This window comes from Opisthorchis viverrini (assembly GCF_000715545.1).
Source record: "Opisthorchis viverrini unplaced genomic scaffold opera_v5_11, whole genome shotgun sequence".
NCBI classification, from domain to species: domain Eukaryota; kingdom Metazoa; phylum Platyhelminthes; class Trematoda; order Opisthorchiida; family Opisthorchiidae; genus Opisthorchis; species Opisthorchis viverrini.
This window is the reverse complement of record NW_008751667.1, coordinates 2,963,568-2,984,864: the sequence shown is the minus strand read 5'-3', so window position 1 is coordinate 2,984,864 and position 21,297 is coordinate 2,963,568. Positions and strand designations below refer to the sequence as shown.

At 41.3% G+C, this 21,297-nt stretch overlaps 1 protein-coding gene across 1 annotated transcript; it reads right to left on the bottom strand.

Moving 5' to 3' along the window:
- Positions 1–193: 193 nt before the first annotated feature.
- Positions 194–6,294, bottom strand: T265_12714 (hypothetical protein; the record flags this gene model as incomplete). Its single annotated transcript, XM_009165064.1, is given in 3 exon segments — positions 194–326; positions 6,130–6,217; positions 6,222–6,294. Coding segments are annotated over 3 exon segments (291 nt in total), but the record flags the coding sequence as incomplete, so codon positions are not given.
- Positions 6,295–21,297: the final 15,003 nt, after the last annotated feature.

The following is a 21,297-nucleotide window of genomic DNA, read 5'->3' as shown; positions in this document are numbered from 1 at the left end:
ACAGTTTTTCACCTTCGACAACGTGCAGTGCGTAAAATTCTCTGTTTCACTTGAACGCTTCGGTTCTCCCTCATCAAAGACGATTCACATTTTATTTGGACTATCAGGATAAGCGGAAATTTCTAAGATACTAACTGCGTAAAATTCTCTGTTTCACTTGAACGCATTTGATTCTCCCTCATCAAAGACGATTCACACTTTATTTGAAGTATCAGGATAGGCGAAAGTTTCGAAGATACTAATTGGGTTGGCGGAAACGGCTTTTGTTGCAAACCCGACCACAGTGAGTGCTGAGAACCGATTGTAATAACTTTTATTCTTTATAACTGTAAAGCACATCACACAATATTTTTACACTATGCTTGTTTTTGTGCTTCTATGTTGTGTCACCCACGACAGTTAGAAACGGTCAGATTTCGGGTTGACAAATGTAATGTTCCAATGTTTTGAAATAAAAACCCTGGTTCTGTCAGGTATACCTTGTGCGTGAACGCGGTATTAACATCTACACAAGGTAGGCGCATTACGTGCGGCAGTCTCACAACAGCCCAGATTTACATTAATCACTTAAAGTTCAGGTGATCGCAATGTCCGAAGCCAGATGTCAGTTACCGAGCTCCGGTTTAGTTGATCCAAACAGTTTAGGTTCTACTTTCCGTTGTTTCCCAGAAGTAACCTCTTTACCACTTATTCTATAGGTTATGCTGCGTTACTTGCCCCACTCCGTTGTAGATGCGAGTACACCTGAGGCGTTTTCACAATGTTTTGTGCCAGATTTCGTAGATTCCATGTGCAGCTGTGACTCCGTTCAGTCTCGAATGATAAGTAGAGGGAGAAACAAGCTAGCGGAGTTACTTAATCAGAAGCGGACTGCGATTGAGGAAGTCAGCAGATCAACACACAGGGCTTGTCTGGTGCCCGTCAAACAACCAGAAAGATATTTATGTGTTCCACTAGATTACTAAACCGAAACGAATGGATTATTTTTGTGGTAGTTGTGAAATTTTCCGTAACACCAACTATGAAGCTCCTTTTTCCCCGGCTATCCACTCGGCTAGAATTCCGTCTCAACGTAACTGTCCTGGTTGGGAAAGGTTTTTTAAAGGAATTTCTGCACAAAACATTGTTGGAGCAATTTGTATTGGCATGATATGGGGGCGACCAAGGATAAAATTTTCACTCTGGCGGTTGGGCTGGCAATGCACTGGTCCCTCTCCTCCCCTACTCCTCAAAATAGGCAAATCTCGGGGATACGACCAATTGTAACCAGTTTCAGGAGATTTGGCTTGAAACTGACAGCTTTTGGGAGAGTACCGCTCGTTCAGGATATCCCTGGGGAGCAACATTTTCACTAGAAAAGTGTCAGGATATCAAAATGAGTGCTCTGAATTTCGATACATTAAGCATCCCAGCTGCGCGTTAATGTACATAACTCATACAGGTTTGTCTCCAGTTTCTAAACTTCTAAACTCCTAAAATAGATCTAATGTGAGGTAGGTTACTGTCCTCAAGTATTAGAGTAGCGTTTTCCGTCAACCACAAATAGTTGAACAGTCTGAAGTTTATTTCGATCATGTGCTAGGCTTTGCCAGCGCGAAAGCAAGTCGTACTCCACGTAAGAAACTTACAAAAATCCAAAGAGCATCTACAAAACATATTGTTCCTATGCATAAAGTAAAGTTGTCAATCTTTGTATTCATGTCATCTCCAAAACCATCTACTCAACATCTCTTAGCAAACAGGACACAACACCATGCTTTTTCTCATTTCCCATGATATACGTGGAAAGTAATGTCGTGCTTAGCCAGAAACGTTCTAAAAGTGCATAGGGGTTTAGATTTGCGCATGTCAGTGTCACCTGTGGAACATACAAAATCACATGATACCTTCAAAGAGGGCCACTCTCGCGAGAACTTTTTCATTGTGTTCCCAAATACTATTCACCCAATTCACATGCATTTGCTGATAGTAGTTCCCAGGAATAATGACAACGATCTGCACACAACAGTGACGTAGGTCTACGTTATAGAGATATTGGTATTTATTTGGCTGGATCTTCTTGATGATTGTGGAATGTTAGTCAGTTTTAAATACCACGCTAGCGCGCCAACACACCAGTGATGCGGCCAGGTGATGTTGACGCGTCTCCACCATAGTGGGGGTAGGATCAAATCAAGACCTACCCTGAGCAAACAAGTCAATACTAAACACAAGAAGCGGAGCCGTATAAAATAAAACGCCTATTGACAAACGAGTGTGCTTGGGTGTCAATAAAGGCATGTTAGCAATACAAAACCTAGTCTATGACGAGTTGTTTGCACACTAAACTGTGGACCAGTGGATTTTCTTCAGCCCTGGATATCTGCACTACCTCTCCAGGACACCTCCTCCAAAATCATTCTTGGTCAAATTTTCTCAAGATCGTAACATTTGTTCCGTCGGTTCACGAGGGTAATGCTTTATCTAATTCCATTAAATATCCTGACTTCGATGACCATGATCACAGCAAAATTATAGGTTGCACGAGGCACCAGGTGGCATTCCGCCAGTGGTTTTTTAACTAATTACTAGTTTTCAGTTAATAGGTGATTTATAATTAACTCATTTCATTATTCACCGCACTGTTTAAATCTTTGTTTTTTATTATTTCAACAGACTACTTGTTCTGTGAGATAATGCTGTTGAGCAAACAAAAATGGTTACAAGTTTTAGACACTTTTTAGACACATTTTGATCTTGTGGCGCAACGCAGAGTGGCGACATTAAGCGGCGTGGTAAACTACTTTAGGATAATAGGTTCTGCCGACTGTGATGCATACTAAAGAAGAACGGTGTCACCGGTTAGTTTGTCAGACTGCACTACGTCTGGCTTCTTGTTCAAAATTCGCGCGCCTGCTTTGAAGAATCAGTAACTTAGCTCAGCTAATCAGTTGCACAGGCTGATCAAGTGGAGGAGTTGACCTAATGAAAACAATTTTTCCGCGTTGCTGCTGGTAGTTCCTCCAGCTATAAAAGGTTTCGATGGAAACATGCACAAATGTATCCGGCAGTTAATTAAGTTTGCTGCGGAAAACTAGAAGTATACAGATGGCAGTGCTTCTAAGATGCGTTAATTCAAATTTGGTTCGATTCAAAATGAAACTTTCATCTGCCGTTATTGTTATGCTAATAATTTTTTTACATCGTTACAGAAGAGCTTGATAAACAACCGGTAGTTTTTATTTGGGCAACGTTTCGCTTTTGACACAAAAGCTTNGACAGCCCATGGCCGGTTTCGCCCCTCTTGGGGTAGGCGCAGTCCCCGAGTTTCCGTCAACCTTATGTTCCACTTGAAGTCAAATTGCACGAGATTAGTGAATATACACTCATTTGCAGACTGATCTGGTTTTTCGAGAGACTCACTTGGAACCCAGCTGAATCTCTCGTTTACGATGTACTCTGATCGGGTTTGGTTCGTTATTCTTCCACTTCAGGGTGCTTCAGTTGATGATTGACCTAGGTTGCCGCTGGTAGATTTTCCCTGACTTTTGTGGGGTCTTGAGTGCTCCGACAATTTAGTTCGATGGCTTGAGGTCAAGTGGAATCCAGATGATGACCAGTCTTCCTTCTTATGACCGCACACCAACACGTGTCAGCTCGAGTGATCTCGGCGGTCTGTTTATTTTTCTACTAGGCGCTCCGACTCTAATACGTAGTTGTGTGTAGTTGTGTAGCTTTCCTGAGGGGGAACACTGCACTATGCACTGGTGCAATTGAAAGGTCGCCTCCCGGCAAACAGAACCAAGGACTGTGTCTACAAAATCAAGTGTAATGACTGCACCACGGTCTATATAGGACAGGCGGTCAGGGAACTACACATCAGAGTCGGAGAGCATAGTTTTCTAACACCAGAACATACGCATAAAAGTTTATCCCATGTTTGCTTTTCCGGACTATTTAATAACAAGTATCGGAAGGCCAGACAATAATAAAAACTGTCAAGTTGAACATATTTTCCTGCGACCTGGAGATATTAGGCCAGTTTTTTTTAACTCCTCGCCTACTTCAACTGCGGCCTTGCCAAGTGTCATTGAAATCCTTCTTAGTAAGCTCAAATCTAATGTCACCCACTGCGGCAGATTGTAAAAAAAGGTCAGTACGGATGCATATCTACCCAACTTGCAAGGTGCCACCAAACTGTACTTCCCCAATCTGAGGAAAGTAGTCAAACAGGGGTGTGTGAGCTTAATGATTACTTGACGTTTATTCAGGAACCAGGTTTTTTTCCCACGCAGTAGTATTGGTTGGAACTCAAGCAACCATTCATGTGGTCAATGGTTTTGCTGGAAACCGTGTTGATGATAAAGCCTGTTGTATTGCGCATTGTATAATGAGCCAAATTAGTGCAGGTCACCGGGTTCACATCTAAGTTCATATTCTTGTGTGATGTCTCTGTAGTTGTATATTCGTAATTTGTACGCTGGGCGAGGGGAGGGCGATGGAGACTTGCTATTATCTGAATGGGATATCGATCTGCACGTATCCAGCGAAAATCCATTATGTTTGTTTATTGCTTTTAGCAAATATATACATATACAATGAAAGCAGTCAGTGTAATTAATTTCCCGCTATCCGGATACGTTTGAATTACTTGGTTATTTGCTGCCTGATTACTAGACGCGTGACAAATGGGCAAATTGGGCAGTTAGTTGCATTATTTCCGACAGTCATGACGGTAGAAGTTCCGTTTCTGGTACAAAACCGGTATGTTACGCCTACGGCAGACTTCATTGGGCAGATGTTAGGCTCAATAAACTTTCCTGGGGACCGAAATATCATTAGAAACTCCTGCTTAACTTTCCAGTGCAGAAAATGATTCTATGGAGTGAAAGGGCCGTTCCTTGAGAAGCGTCCTGTGTGAAAGGGATAACTGAATTTTGAGATATGCTATCAAAAATGGCTTTCTTGTCTGTCCAATTGTGTCCAATGATAAGTGGGAGAAAACCGGAGCGGGAAGCATATTTCTATATGAACGTTATCAAGCTTTAATTTAACCACAGCTGTTCTATCTCCGCGGCTTGATCTCTTGCATATGTCAACTGCGAAATAAAATTCTCCTCTAATTAGAGATCGCATTTGTCTGCATTGTGTACAGTGAGATCAGCTGAATCTTGCATGTTGTGAGCTGAACTCGGTAGGTCTGCGCAGTTTCGATCAACCAATTATCCAATCAGAATTATCTTCATTGTGAAACTGCTTGTATAGGTACTGGAAAGAATCAATACAAAACCAGAGCCGGTCCGGTTTTGCTAGTATAGAAACTTTTGAAGCAACGCCAAAGACTAGGAACGCATGAATTCGAAGAAAGTGATTAGTTAACTATTCATAGCTAACCCGAAATAAGAGAACGAGGGCGAGAGAACATGGTTGCAAGTCTTCAGTCTTGTACACAGGCTGACATTAGCTAGGCCTCGAGCTAAGAATTTCCAGTGTAACTGTGATATCGATGTGCATAACCCTACCAAGACCGGAAACGCGACATAATTCAATACTTTTCGTACGATGCCTACTCCCTAGCCTTTAATATCACTTAAAAATTATCCAAAACCTCTAATGAGTTTATTAATCAGAACAGACTTTTAACCCTGTTGCTCGAATGTGCACATCAAACACAGTCTTGTCATAGAACATCGCTTTTATGGTTGTGCCGTTTGATTCGCCCAATTCCAAAACGATCCTGTCAGTATTTCAAAATTTTGAGTATCCATAAACCAGATAGAACGCGAAGAAAGTAATAACTATCAGAATCAACAACATAGTGATTGTGCCATTTTCTGTTAGCCCATCCAAAACAGCTAATTAATTAAGACCGAACGAAGACGAAGTTGGTAACAGATATGTTGGAAACCGAATTGCATCCTTGTAAAACTCCGAGTAAGTCAGTCCCTGACGAAGAGTTTAAGTTCACTGGTTTGTTCTCTCTGTGCTTGAGATATGGCAGCCTGGCCTGTACTTGGCGAAAGAAGTAATGTTTTGCCAGGCCTTTCAGGTTGAAGCAGTCGGATGTTAGACCAGGGAAAGGAGAATTAGATGAAATTTAGCGAATATACACTCATCTGCAAACTAATTTGGTTCTTTCGAGAGACTCACCTGGAACCCAGCTGAATCTCTCGTTTATGATTTCGTGCAATTTGATTTCACATAGAACATAAGGTTGACGGAAACCCGGGGACTGCGCCTACCTGATGAGTCCCAAGAAGGGCGAAACCGATCGTGGGCTGTCGATGGATTTTCAGCAACCTTATGAGTAGTACACTACAAATATAAATAAAAAAATTTATTTCACAGTGATGAACTTTCAGCTAAAAGGGGAGGTTTGTGGAATGCTGCTTATATCGGTACGTAAATATTTATTGGGTGCATTTAGATACATCACGTAGTGAACTTTGTCAGAGAACGATAAGTTGATCCCGGGTGTACTCAGGTTGAGGCGAAGAAAGTGAGATGAGAGTTTTGGTTTGGTGTCTGCAAACGTTTGGTCGATTCTGGTGTCAGTTGACGTCGGCAACTAAAAATATAATGGGCGGTAAACCTATCATTCAGAGTCGTCAGCTAATACGATAATAGACGAATTGATAAGGTTGTACAACCAGAAACTGGTCCATCCGATAGCTCATTGAGTACGCTCGAAAAGCCCTGATCCGATTTTGGATTGTAAATGGGAATTACTTGCTATAAGTTCAAGCATCTTGGACGAGTATGGGGACAAAATGAGTTGGCAGAGAAAATTTTGCCAAACAGAGCGAATTTTCAAACTTTGTTGCATCATTCAAGCAGACACGTTTGAAAGAAGGGCGTTTCATAAGACGTGAAAAACAACTGGCAATTACCCACGACTTTTAAATCTGTGTAGATTATTGACTTACAGAATAAACTGAACCTCATCAGTCATATGAAAATTCGCTCTTATTTTGAGATGACCTGCAGCGAAGTTATGTGAAAAACCACCAGCGCACAACCTCAGCCTTACATACTGAGTCGTAATTCGTTATAAAGAAATATTCAGTACACTAGTAATACGATACCATGAACGATGTGAGGTTCCTGAGACTGCGGAGGCTCGCGTTCTCGAACCTCATTTTTTTCGGCCATTCACCCGATGTTCATGAGATCAGTTTTTCCACGGGCACTTAATGATTTTTTTATGATAATGCTATTTGTGTTGGGAGCACAAACAAAATGTCACTCATTCGACCTGGTAAATTTAGCAAATTTCTCTGTCGTACGTCGGTAGCTTACCTTGCACAGGTTTGATTACAACCATGCAACAAACATACGAGAAGGATGTAGGAACGCAACGGCCGAATGAACGAGAAATTCATGTGGTTTGTGTAAACACTGAAATTTTCAACATTGTCTAGACAAAAAATCGATGCTTGTCGGTAATGCAGCTTTTATTTTAGAAGGGCTTACTAAACAAACTTTTCCCGACACAGGATTTGCTTTACTACACACCCAGTCTGATGGATCCTCCTAACTGCACCTCATGGTCAGTGTCAGATGTTGCATTTTTGGCACACAGAATGATGAGTAACACTCGGTAACTCGGTGTGTCCCGCAGATAAAGTGGAGCTCGTACTGATAACCTTCAGTGCCTGTTGTGAGTTTGATAGTGTCAACTCTGAACTTTACTTTGTTCATAAGATGGTGAAAATTACAATTAAATACCCTGTACAGGGGGGAACGGAGATATACCGGTCGCTAGGTCGTACATGACTCGCTTGATTCCAAACCCATTGACCCGTGTCCTCTCACCCATCTATGTTTTAAAGAGAATGTGTCTACTACGTTTGCATGTGGTTTTTTACTACAAATATTCAGAGTGTACTAACGAGCAGGACCTATCACAGAAAACGAGCTTCGATCGCTTACATCTTCTCTTCCCATGGCTTCCACGGGTATCTCCAGTGGATTCTGGGTCTCCCTAAATTGAACGTCCAGGCCATTTGGTGAACCCGAGCTAAAAGATACAAGTTTGTCGCCTAAAGTAACCCACCCGTAGAATTCGTATTCATGATATTCAAAGTCTGACTTTGCCAGGTGCGGGAACCTTCATTTGTTTACATCAAACCACTTCTTACCAATCGGTTTCAAGCTTCGCACTGCTCACCTACCCATCCATTGGACTGCAGCATACCAGAGATATCTTCACAGTTGATTCATTCCTTTACTTTGTACTGTTAATCAGCTCCAAGAATGATAGCATTTAGCAGTTTGCCACATTGTACAGACTGTCGTGCAGTTCAGTCGCATGTCTCAGTCAAACTGAAGTGTGGTAGGAGGACCAATCAACGGATCATGCTAAAGTAGTTCTCTCAAACACGACGCAACTTGCATTGCGTTATATCTGCTGATTCGTCAATCTGTGGTATCTGCTGCTGACCCGCTCCAGTGCCTAATGCCGGAGAAAAATGACTCACAGAAGGGAACACAACCGCTATCTTCCGAACAAACGAGTGCGAGAGCAAAAGTCACAACGGCCCCACGTTATTTAAAGGGGAGTTTCTGACACTGATCCAGGCTGTCTGATAGGCGTTAATAAACACTCATCAACATCGATCGTGCCTCTAAGAAAATCGTGAACGCTGGTCACATTCGGTCGCTCTTTGGCGTGCAAGAACACTAATCAGGTTTTGCTGAATTGATTGAATGATTGACTGGACTGGATGCTTGCCGGTTTTCTTATTGAGTTCCTGATGGAGCAGTAGGTTCCGGATGTTCTGAGGTTGCTTTCAGGAATCTGACCTTCCTGATACATTGCTTAAACTGTAAGTAATTGACTAGAATGGTGCGCAAAAGTTGACCGCCTTTGGTGTGGTCCCAGGACAAACGTGTTATCTAATGAATGTTGTTTTCCTTCATAGAAAAATGGCACTTCCATAAGTTTACTACTATTGGAGGACCCCCAAAGTGACAGAAATGATGAACACTGAAGCCACCATCAAGCAGTGTTTTTTCAAAATACTCTGCTCGTGAGTACTGCATTTCAATTACAGTAGACTCCTAATGTGGCTATCATTCATTATTCTCCACTCAGTTCAACAATGTTGGGCTTCCACCCGATGTAGTTTGGTGGTGTGATAAAGATTTTCCGTCACGACGTTTTTGTTGTTTCCCTTAGACTTCATTCAAAGTGGGTCATCGCCCCCTTTCGAAGGTTCAGTTGAGATAATCCCGGTGGCACATTAACCACGCGCGAATCGTCTCCCCTTCAACGATCAATAATATTTTTCCATTTATGACTGCGTTGACTTATCAGTTTTAAGGATCTGACTATTTCGTTGCGTCATCTAAGAGGCGTGACTTTCGTGCGCATCGCATAATTTGTCGGAATGAAGCACGTTTCACCATTTGGGAAAACAAAGCTATTCACCGTATTTGAATGTTATGGCAATTAATCAAGCTTTTGTCGAGTGCCTGAATTAAGTTCCGGTCAGATCGGCCACTTTTAATGAATGTCTGCCACTGAACTGCCTAAATTAACAGTTTAGCCTTGGATCACTCAGCCTGGTCGAATGATGTGTGCCACTGAAGGTACAGGTAAATTTGTCTTACATTCTACTTACTTCAACTTAGCGCATTTTAATCAGATCACTTCGGTACTGTGAAACAATGAATCGATCAGCCATTTTCATTTTTATAGTGCTATTCGAGAGTGCCTTCATTGTTCTAACGGTAGGATAGGAATGGCAAGCCCTCTTTTCGCCGAAATTGGTTTATTCAGGTGCAGTTAAACAGCACAACTGATTACTTTGTTGCATTTAGAAACGTTTACACGCTCGAGAATTGGTTAACCATCCATGTAAACCAGGTAAACTCACTATCGTTCCCGCATTTTGCAGACGGGATTGCCGCAATTAGATTTTGTAATATCTTATTATAAGAAAGCTGTTGAAGACAAGTAAAAATACAGTATTCATAATTCATCTTAAAATAGATTTCTCAGAAGCCGATGAAATAATGGACGTCTGGAATTTCTTATCTTAAATTATTAGTTCTCTTGAGCACGGAAAGATGTTTTAGTAACTTGACATGTATTTTTTCAATAGTCAGTAATTAAAAATAGCTAAGCTTCATTTGCGTTCTACAACCCCCACTGCAGATGGCAAGCTTACGATTCGTAATTCAGCTCTCTGTCTGGTCGCATGGGCCACAGACTGAAGTCATACCATCCCGCCTTACAGATTAAGCGAAGAAAAACGGTCAGATTGCAGAATTATAAGTTATCAAGTCCTAACTCAGTTGTGTCTGGTTTAGAGTAGGGCACTGTTTAACTTTTACTCTGTCGGTGGTATAGCCCACGAAGTGAACGCACGAATCTCGAAGCCGGAATTGCTTTTACCGGTTAACGCCAGTTCTGCGAACAAAGAGGTCCCAAATGAGGCGTATATCACACTGCATTGCGGTCTTCATTGATGCATGGCTACGCGACTTGGCCATTTCAAGCGAATGATACAGTCGGAACTTTGAAAACCGTTGTTTAAAAACGATAGGTGGAATCGGATGCTAACAGCGAGTTAACACTGTGGTGACTTAGCGGCTGAATTTTGGTGAAGCAAATGGCGCTTTGTCCAGAGAATGCCTCCGGAGTTGCAACGTGAGATGACGGGTTCATGTGTTTCGAGTTACCACCCACCAAATTCAGCATTGTTTTTTGTGCTTAGTTCAGAGTGGTGAAAGCCCAGAGGTGGAAAAATAGACACAGCGGACGAGAATAAAGCATGTTACAAAACTTTTGGGTGCTGTTGATACTGTTCGCCTTTCAGGAAGAATTTCCCGCAGCTCTCTTTGTTTGACTGGAAATGCCTAGTCATAAGGTGTCTAACGATATCAGTCAGTCTGTCAATATCCTTCCCGGTTAGATGAGTGACGGAGCTGCAAGTAAAATGAAAACTGCTCTTAGTCTCCCTTCTTGTCTCACTTTTTATTCTTTCCACCATCACGATTTGTTCAAAATAATTGACACAACTGTACGGCAGTGAAACACCAGTGACCTTCAGTGATGATATGGCGACGGTTACTTTTCAAATCTGACGCTAACGCAATCAAAAGCTTGCGCAACCTACTGGCACAAAACAGCAAACCACACAAACGAGCTGGTAGGTGTTCTGGAAAATATTCTCGGCTCATATGGCAGTTTACATTTAGTTGGTTTAACAAAAACTCTGGGAAAGATTTTAGAAACCCCCAGGTGAGCATTATTCATATATTTCTAATTGATTTTCACTTTTCGCTTGATGATGTGACCATACAGTATGCCAGGAGGTAATTGCGGATGAGGAAACCAACATCTGAACCATTCTTGCATTTTGGACCGTTTTCACTAGTGTGTGAGTATATTACGTTTCATTTGAGTAAAATTATTCTCATATTCTTGTGCACTTGCGCTTCAAGCATAGAAGGTGGCTTATTTACACCCCTCGTTTTAAGTGTATTCTCTCAACACTGGACCAGCGCACATCACAAAATTTACGAGAGTTTTACAGTCTTTATTTCGAAATAAAACTCACAGTCGATTTCTAGTCATGACATTTTTGAGTGACTGAGTGAAAATAAAGGAACTCGAAGCCCGTCATTGTAAAATAATTTGAAAACTTCTGCTCAGCATGTACGTCAGTATTCTTCAAACCCTACACCTACTCAGAACTAAATCAGCTCTTGATAAACACAAGCCGGGGGATCTGGAAATAGAATGCTTATGTCTAAGTAACGGGTGAGCGCTCGCAACTGAAATTACAATGACCATTTTGAGCAGAAGCGAGAATTTCCAATTTTTTTCCATATCCGGATATAAAGCTTGATAGAATGTATCCAGGGGACAATATATGTTTATTTAGCGGCTTCCCGAAAGTAAGTTGTAGGTTTATTCTTGAATGCACCAATACATTGTTGAGATCATCTTGTCACTAGCTTGGGTTCAAAGGATAAAAATCATCTTTAAAACTCAGTCCAAAACGCAGTGAGATTATCGCTTTTTCATTAGCAGATGTACAAAATTAGGGGTGTATGTGCATGGATTATTCGCCAGTTACTTCTGGTCTGCTTTAGTCCACATTATTACATTTCGCATAGAGACCGATTTCCAAATGCGCACTTAGTGTGCGTGGCACGTAGTACAGGAGTGCTGGGTTTTTGATGCAACTATGAATGTGTTGTGCACATTTAGGGGATACATCCGGACCGAAATGCTGTGCTGCATTACAATGCCAGCGCATTGTGATTCACGGGGTTAACCTACTAGCTGTTGTTGCCAACACTTTATCTGCGCCTAACACCTCTATGGTGAAACGAACTTGCTGGAATTTGCGTAATCATCCAACCTATAAGATTTGTTCATTTTTGTCTGTATTTTGTAAGACGAAGATCATTGAATGTTTTCCCATTGAAAGTAGCACATTACGTGTAAAAGGTTACAATGGAGCCTGTCAAGATTCTGTGGAAGGGTTATGCCTGGTTTGCTGCAGATTCATCTCTTATTCTATAACTGGTAACTGCGATTATGACAGAACCATCAGCTCCCGAATTGGCATGTATGTATCTAGCGTGCATAAGGGTGTTAATGCACAATTTGGCTTGCTAACAACTTACAAGTGGACGGGTTTTCCTAGATCAACCTTTTAGCGCACATAGTTACAAATGTCAGAAAGTCATCCTTGATCGTTTTTCTGTAAATTGTAAATTGAGGCACCGAAAAAGCAAACCACATAATCACGTAGTTCCGCAGTTGGATTCATTATGTACGGAAGCTTCAGACTGGGTCTTGCGTGTATTGTCACACTGATGTCGGACCACACTTTGATCATTAACGACCGCCTCAAATCGGTCTGTGATTTCGGCTTATAGCGTACTGCTCTGAGCAATTACTGAGCAGCAGCTTGACCCTCCCGAATTTTGTATTTCAGTTAGGCCAAAACCTTGATAGTCTGCAAGAATGAAATTGCAAACGACTATACTGAATTATATACTAAGTTGTAGAATTTTATTCCGTACGACTTCTGCATCACTATATGCACATATATATTGCTACACTACCATTGTACTATAATGTGATAGGTTACACTATATACCACACTCTTCTGAGCCATGCTATACTGTATACCATAATATAGTATACTATATGCACATATACATATATATATATACTATGTATATACTCTTGCAATGGTGGAGCAGATTTTTCTGCGTTCATAAGTGACTGTTTTAATCTCCAATAAAAACGAAAGTTCAGAAATGTAATTGATCGTTGACTAAAATTAACTAGTAGCTTGTCAGGCCAGTCTTAATCAGAATGTTTTGGAACTCGCTCAGTCTAAATTGTGGACTTATTTTGCTGTAACTGATTCGGGTTGTTGGACACTTTAGTCTTGGTCGCATGAAACATATCACGCCTGTTCAGTAGAACGAAGCTAATGTAGGCAAAAGCATGTATGGAACGCTTGATCAATGACAAATTTCGGGCAATTTACTTCGTGTTTCCTGTCTCGTTAGATTATATTTTCCTAACAAATTATCTTGCTACTCAAATTTCATTCTCGAACTTTTCAGATGACGCTAGGATAACTGCTTTGAGATTGTCATAGTGGTACGCAGTGCGATGAAGTCTGAAAACTTTTAGTGTGAGGGGTGAGTTCTGATGTGATGCTAAAGAAAATCTGGTTTGAGACTCCACCCAATGGAAAGTTATATTGCTCTGAGTGTTGAATTATGACCACATAAATACACGTATCCCGATGAAAAGAAACTGCGACAAGCCAAATAACTCCATTTGCGCGCCCGTTTGGTATTACCGTAGACTGGAGAGTTCTAGCCGGACCCCTACTCTGTAATGTTTCCCAACCGAAAGTGTTATACAAGGGCCACCTCATTTCTGTTCGCCACGTTACTCGAGGTGTCGCACAGCAGTTTCTTTAGGTTCATCTGTGATTCAATTGGAACTCCGCTGAAATCAAGTTGATGCGTAAATGAGAATATCTGACGAATTTTGTACAGGTTAGTTTCAAGTGAAACAAAAGCTTCACAGGAGCACAGAAATTGTGCTAAACTGAGGAAGAAATGGAAAACCGGTAGTGGGTGGTCGAAGCATTTTAGCATCATTGTGGATAGTTTCCTGCAAGCAAATGACATGAGGCTATCTGATAAATTAAGGAGCGATATTTTAAACAGTTAGTTAAGTTGTTGACGAGCAAATGCACCACCAACAAAAGCAAACATGAGAATGTACTTTGTGAGAATTCAGGATAAGAAGCGTTTCTTTTCCAGCCTTATTTAGCTCACCGGTAACGCGTTTTCAGTGTCCCAACGCCATATAAGAGGGGCACAGATATTCCATCAAAAACTGACCATGGGAAGAATAAACAAACCAGTTCGTATAAACTGGATGGTTTTTTGAACGCACGAACAACAGATCCCGCGAAAATCTGATCTTACTGTAATCGCTTCGGCAGGTGGCCTGTGGTAGGCAACTAGACACTTGAGGATACACAGATTTATGTGCGGACAGTAAATTCTGATCGACAGGATGTGCAGTCTGAGTAAATTTAGCATGCACTTTCCAAACCACGAAATAGCTTGGTGGGTTTTTGAAACTCTCCATCACGCAGCATATCCTACATTGCGCGATGCCATCACGCATTAGACTACAAGTGTAACAGCCGAAAGAATAGAAAAAACACAGGGTCGCTTTGTGGAAATGGTGAAAATTTTTGCTGCAAGTTGCCAGCTGCCAAGGAGAGTATGACGGTGTTAATAAGCCGTTTGCAACAGTTCGTAAACTGTGAAGACTAATTTGATCGGTTTCAAAGTTTGTCAAAACATTCCAGTTAATTCGACAACGCTATCTTGAAGGGGTTAGTTGCGTAATAGTTCGATCAAACTAGTTTGGTGTTTACGGGTTTGCCCACAAATGTTAGTTGGAATCAGCTGGACCACCGTATTTTGGCAGATCAAAGGTACAGCTGTAGCCCATTTCGAGAAAAATAACAAAGATTTACACCACAAAATAGTGTTTGTTTGTACCGCAGGTATACTTTGTTTGTAGGTACAATTTGGGCAGTTTTACTTGCATTCACACAAAGTGACAGTAAAACGGTGGTATGCTGAAGGCATTTTAAAGTCCGTTCGATTCTCAAGGGATTACGTTGTAGTTGTGCAAGCCACTCATTTAACTTTAACGATGTTTACTTCTCCACAGTGTTTCCATGCGAAGTTTATGCTTCTCATAAAGTAAGACGCCAGTTGTTTGTTTGTTCCCTAATCCCGCTAATTTTGAATTTGTTTTGAAGTAGAACCATCCACTTTGCTTGTCCATCATGTTTGGCGACAAAACAAGATCCCGTTTGCTTTCGTGTTTGCTAACGCACCAAAAGTTTGTTTGAACTTCCACAAACTGTCAGTGGTAGCCGCCACAGTCGTTGGACACACGAAAGCCCCGTAAATGTGGTCACTAGAAACAAATTCAGTTGAACTACCATCAAGGGAAGAAATTTCGGAGGAGAAATTTTAGATCGGCATATTGAATTTGTGGTCCGAAAAACATGTTCAAGGGGATGTCGGAGAAGTCAATATTGTCTTATTTTTCTAGAGAGTGGGGGAAATTATTTTCCGGTCTGTGTGAAAACCAACTCTAGCTTTTTAATCCAAACCAGGTAGTATTCAGTAAAATGAACTGAGCAATGTGACCGTGTTTTCTTTTGCAGCACAAACTGTGTGAAGAGAAATTTGATACAACAACCGGCAATAATGTTCCAAGAATTGTTTATTAACAGTGATGTGCTTCACGTAAAGTACAAATGAATTCCTGCAGAAAAGAGTGATGAGTTTCTAGACACTATACTTCCGAACAATGCTTCCTGGATGCCCGGGAAAAGACTGAATGAATCAGGGAATGCGTTTTAGGGAAACTGTTTCCTCCATTACAAGTTGTACACTCAAATCGCAGTTCTAATAGACCGGCGTTATGTCCAACAACCCATCCCTTTGGGACAGAAGAACCATGTATTTGAGTAAATATTGCCATTTTAAATAACTGCTCGACAGTTTGAGAACGTTTGGTTTTACAGGGGATCATTTGGCAAGTACAGGGATTGCAGAGGTACCAAAATGTTTAAAGGACGATATTTGTGGGAAACTAATCAATGAGAAACTGCCATTTTATAAGCATTTTTGATAGATAGTTTCATCACTCGTGAACTTTCCTTTATGACTTTCTTTATCTTAAATCCACCTACAGTGCAGTTGATTTCAGAGTAGCTGGATAAATTGACAACAGGCTCAAGGCTCTGGGGGACGGAAATTTTACAGTTACATACCGAAGATATGTACGTGATCAAATCAGCTTTGCGCTATGAGTGACTCGTCATAACACAACCTGTCTACTAATTCCACAAAATCTGAAGAACGGAAAATATTCTTACCAAAAACTGAAATTCCTGCGTAAAACTTTGAGGGAAAAATGGTTGCGCAGCGCAATCTATGGGAAACACTTCAACGTTTGTTAGGAAACTGCTCAAATGTCTCATCATCCGCGAAAACTCTCATTGGCCTATTTTATACAGGTGACATGTTCTGAAGCACTCACCCACTCTACTAACCATTGGCTTGAAATTTACGTTTGGTGAAATCTAATGAACAACACACTTCTTCAGTAACCCGCTGCTCAACAACACTCGCGACAAATAATTTGGGGTAGTACAGCTGCGACCCCCCCAGAGGTCTCCGTGATTTGGCGTTCTAAATATGTTTGTGACCGTGAGTAACTGCACGAAAGACACAGGCGTTACCAAACATAGCCCCGCGGTTTTGAAACACAAACTCTCTGATAAAACGCAGCTGAACTCTTTTATAAAACATTCCTAGGGTCAACTTTATCTTCCGTTTGATGGCGTTGAATATGTAGCTTACCGAACTTAGGGCTTGTATAGTGAACCTAATCGTAAACATGAAGGTACACCTTCAGACACTTGTTCACCACTAGCCTCCAATTCCAAAATTCTCTTTGTAATGTGTTTCATCTGAGTAGCAGATTCTTTTTATCCGGTGGAACAAAGTTGTTTCAAGCAAACTACAGTAGGCTACTGGACCAAGTTCAGTAACTGGAGAATCTGTCAGCATCTGCCATGCATTCTTGCGGTAGACCAGATGTTGCGACGGTCGGTTGCATTGTTTAAGCATAAATACATTCAAAAATGGTAAACTGATTAAATTTCAGTTTCAAGTAGATTAGGGTCGGTAGACACAAAGTGGAACAAAACGGCGCCGAGATAGGAATTTGGGAAGCTTCTAATGACAAAAATGCGGAGTTTCGGATCTGACCAGACCTAGTTCCTATTAAACGGATTGAGCACCATGTGTTGCACTAAATGGAAAGTTTAAAGACCAAATACAGCGTAGTCGAGTAATATAATAACAGTCGATGTCTTGCGTTCCATAGGCAAGACGTTCAATTCATCACTATCACAAAACAGTGGCTAATGTCGGGTCCACACATTTGTACATTGCACGATAAACAGTCCATTTCTGTCTCACATTGTGTAGGCTTAGATTGATTATACCACATGAATGGATTTCCGGAAGAAATTATTGATATCATTGGAGAAAAACAAAATATACACATGGCCACCTTTATGGCGTATTACATAGCTAAGAGCAATTTCAGTTTATCCTGAATAAGGCGGACGAACATTTACTGTTTCGACACTTTTATACTCTACTGTGGACTAACCGGAAGGTCATGTGTTTATTATGTCAAAGCTGACACAGCAGTTATCTAAATCGCTGCCAAACAAGAGCCTGAGCCCGTGGAAAGAGACACCGCGACACTGGAGCAAATTGTTCACGATTGCACCGTTGGACAGAGCTGGAAACCTAAGGGAATCACGAAAACCTGATAATCTTAGTCGAAATGTGGCTGTTTCGAAGCCGGTTTAATATCCACGTTTGGTGGAGATTACTGCCGATGGTTAGGAAGGACAAAGAATTTAACTTGCATGCAGACTGGTGTCACATGGCAATTCTTACGATTTTCTACAATGCGTTGCCTCAACAGTAATCCTGTTTTTTCAGTCATCGTTAGAGTTGCTTCAAAGTGCCGTTAGCTAAGCACGTCAATAGATGCTCGGTGGTATGGATAATAACGCAGCTATATTGCTCAGACTGTGAGACGAACGGGCCACGAGGGACACATTGTGCCTGACCCTCAAGGATGACCTGACCGTAAGTTGTCACTTTTAATCCTTAGGCGGAAAATGACGCAAATGAAGATGGTTTTACACCCGTTTCTGGATGATAAATTCGAACCTTGCTCATCGTACATATGGATCGTATTGGTGAAACCTCACCCAGGCCTCATGGTACCATTCAGTTTTCATCCGGTTAGAAAGGTTTATTTGTAGACAAATCCCCTCTGATCTGGCTTCGGTCTAGCCCTATAGATTCAAATTCCACCCGATTATTGATTGTGTCGTGTCGTCAAGGTCAATGTGTTTGATTAGTACGCTAATTCAACTACGGAGGAATACCAAACTGTCCATGATTCTGGTTGGTTTCATACCCACCAGGTGTGACCATGAGAAGAAATCTAATAGAATCTTTAATAAAACCTTTACTGAAATATTCTCAATTTCAGACAGTGACATTGGAAGTGTGGTGACATAGTTCTGTCAAGAAATTCGCTTTTGCTGTAAATGGTATTCTTGAATGGTGCCAAAACTGAGAACCATCAGTTTCACAGAAATACTCACCGCAAAGTGACCCAAAAATGGCACTTCACATAAGAGTGATTGTGGAGCTGCGAGAAACAGCTAGCACAATGCTTACGTTAATTCATGCGTTTTGATAAAAATTTGGATTTTTAAAATCATTCCGTGTTTTATGCCTTTTGTAAAAGAATTTTAGTCCAGACGAGGTCAAGTGTAAAGAACAGTCGGAACCATAAAGATAAGCGACACATTTTCTAAAAATGTATATTCAGTCGACCCGCCCTAAATGTGGTTACTAATAGTCCCAAAGTCCTAATGCAAAACAATAAATTCCGAAGGACAAATTAGCTTTTCATGTACCGTACGATGCAAAACCGGAACTACTGACTTGGGAGAATTGGTTGTATGATATAAACAATTTGACGCATGACCCATTTGCGCATATGCCTCCACTTTTAATTGATGTTGCAGTCCGCCCCCGCCAGCCATATTCATGGTTGACCTTACCTGTTGTGCATTATTGATTTCTGCTGTGTTCTGTTTTGTTCCAAGCCTGTGAACCAGGTCACAACTGCATACACTGGTCTCCCAGCCTATTGTGCTGTTTTTCTCTCCGCAGGAACAACATTTGCTGCTTTGTGGGCAATCTGATGACCAATTAATGAATCGTCTTAATGTAACTCCCTTGTATCTGACTTTTTTCTGGATTTGTCCTCTAAAGTATCATATCTCTAAGGATCCCGTCCTTACTAATCTTTTCGAAAACGTCGCATTTCGGCGTTTTGGCCCAACCAAATGTATCACACAAGAATCAGTGTAACATGTACAGTTAAACGAATTTGATCCAGACGATTATTCCACGACCGTATTTCTTTGTGAATTATTCAGTTTTGTCTGCAAAATCTCTCCCGTCCTTCCAATATCAGCCATCTGGTTTTATTCCCGAACTCTAATCACATTTACACCACAATATTCAACGACCAGCAAAGGTTTGTGGAATTACAATCCGTTCGATTCGCATTAAAAAGTTATTACATATCAAGCCTTACCCACAATGTGATCAGCGATGTTAAGCTTTATCCAACCAAAATTATGGTAGTGCAGGATGGCTCCTTGATACTGCAGTACCAGTATGACCAACAACCATTTGTGTCATACCTGTGCGTACCATATTCACTTTCAAAACTCGAAAACAAAAGCATTTGTAGGAATAGCCGCACGATTAACAATAAACACTAGCGGCAAATAATGCGTACAGTGGAGAATACTCTTTCACTGCACGTTGCTACACTTGCCTCATGCAGTCAACTTCACAAGCTTCCCACAGTGTACGCGTGAATATAATTTGGTACTTGCTGTTTTAAGAGAAGCCGGTACATTTAATGACTTTCAATGGTCGGTTCTTCTAGGACACTTCGTTGTTTGCCGTGTCAGTCAACAAAGGCTGCATCATTGTGTACCCTCGAGAATTTACTCACCCAACAAAACCGCTTGCGGTGGTGAATTCAGACTCATGATCGGTGAATGCACACGCAGGTGCTTGTTGGTAGATTTCAGCCGGTCCCGTAATGGTGTCGTGACTGTTCTACAGGCTTTCCGCATCCTGAAGGTTTTGACATGATCTCTATTTTATGTTGTATCGATGTTTTCGACTGGTGATATTATCCACAAGTTGAAAACGATGTGGTGTAGTGTCCGTTTCGTAACTGAGACCGCTGTTTTGTTATAGCATATGAGTAGGCGGCACCTCACGAATATCAGGTGGATGATGAATCACGTGAATCAAGTGCCATCGTAGTCAACATTAATAGTGGTTTAGCTTGTATTCCAGCACCAGGTTCGCGGTTTATCCAACCTTTCACAAGACTATTTAGTAGTTCAGTTATCCGACAATCCGAAGTTCATTCTTCAGGACACCACAGATTAACTGCACCAGGTGGCGAATTTTGGATAGTTGTCTGAATGAACGTGCTGGTTCACATCGCATTGTATCGTTTTCCATGGGTCTTCTCCGTCCAACTCACCTGAACAAGTACGCGTAGTGCAGTGCTCTTTAATTCGGCGGGCTCTTTAACTCCGATTAAGAAGACTAATCGAATTGCCGTCATCTTTAGATAGCAGCACACAAACACGGATCTCACGACACAGATTTTTTTTAGGTTTCTTAACTGATCCCCCTTTCGCCACATTCGAAATCGAGAACCTCCCAAATTCTCCCCATGACAGTTTTCTGACACTTCCACATGGTACATGTGAGCTTGATTTGTCTTAACAAACTCACCATCTAACTCACTCATCTAACATTACAGAATTATCGATTTGCAATAATTCTCGAATAGATACTGATAAGACAGAAATCCTATCAACCATGTGGTGCAGCCTATTCACTGTTGTACAGAACATCTTGGTGTGGCTGCAAAAATGACTATAAATTTTTTAGTCTCTCCCAGACCTGGTTTTGTGGTGAATCCACATCCAGCCATTGAAATTGACCCTCCATTTCCTTTGAGACCACTATATGTTCCTCTTAATGCAGCGGTTACATGACGAGCTGCACCAGGTG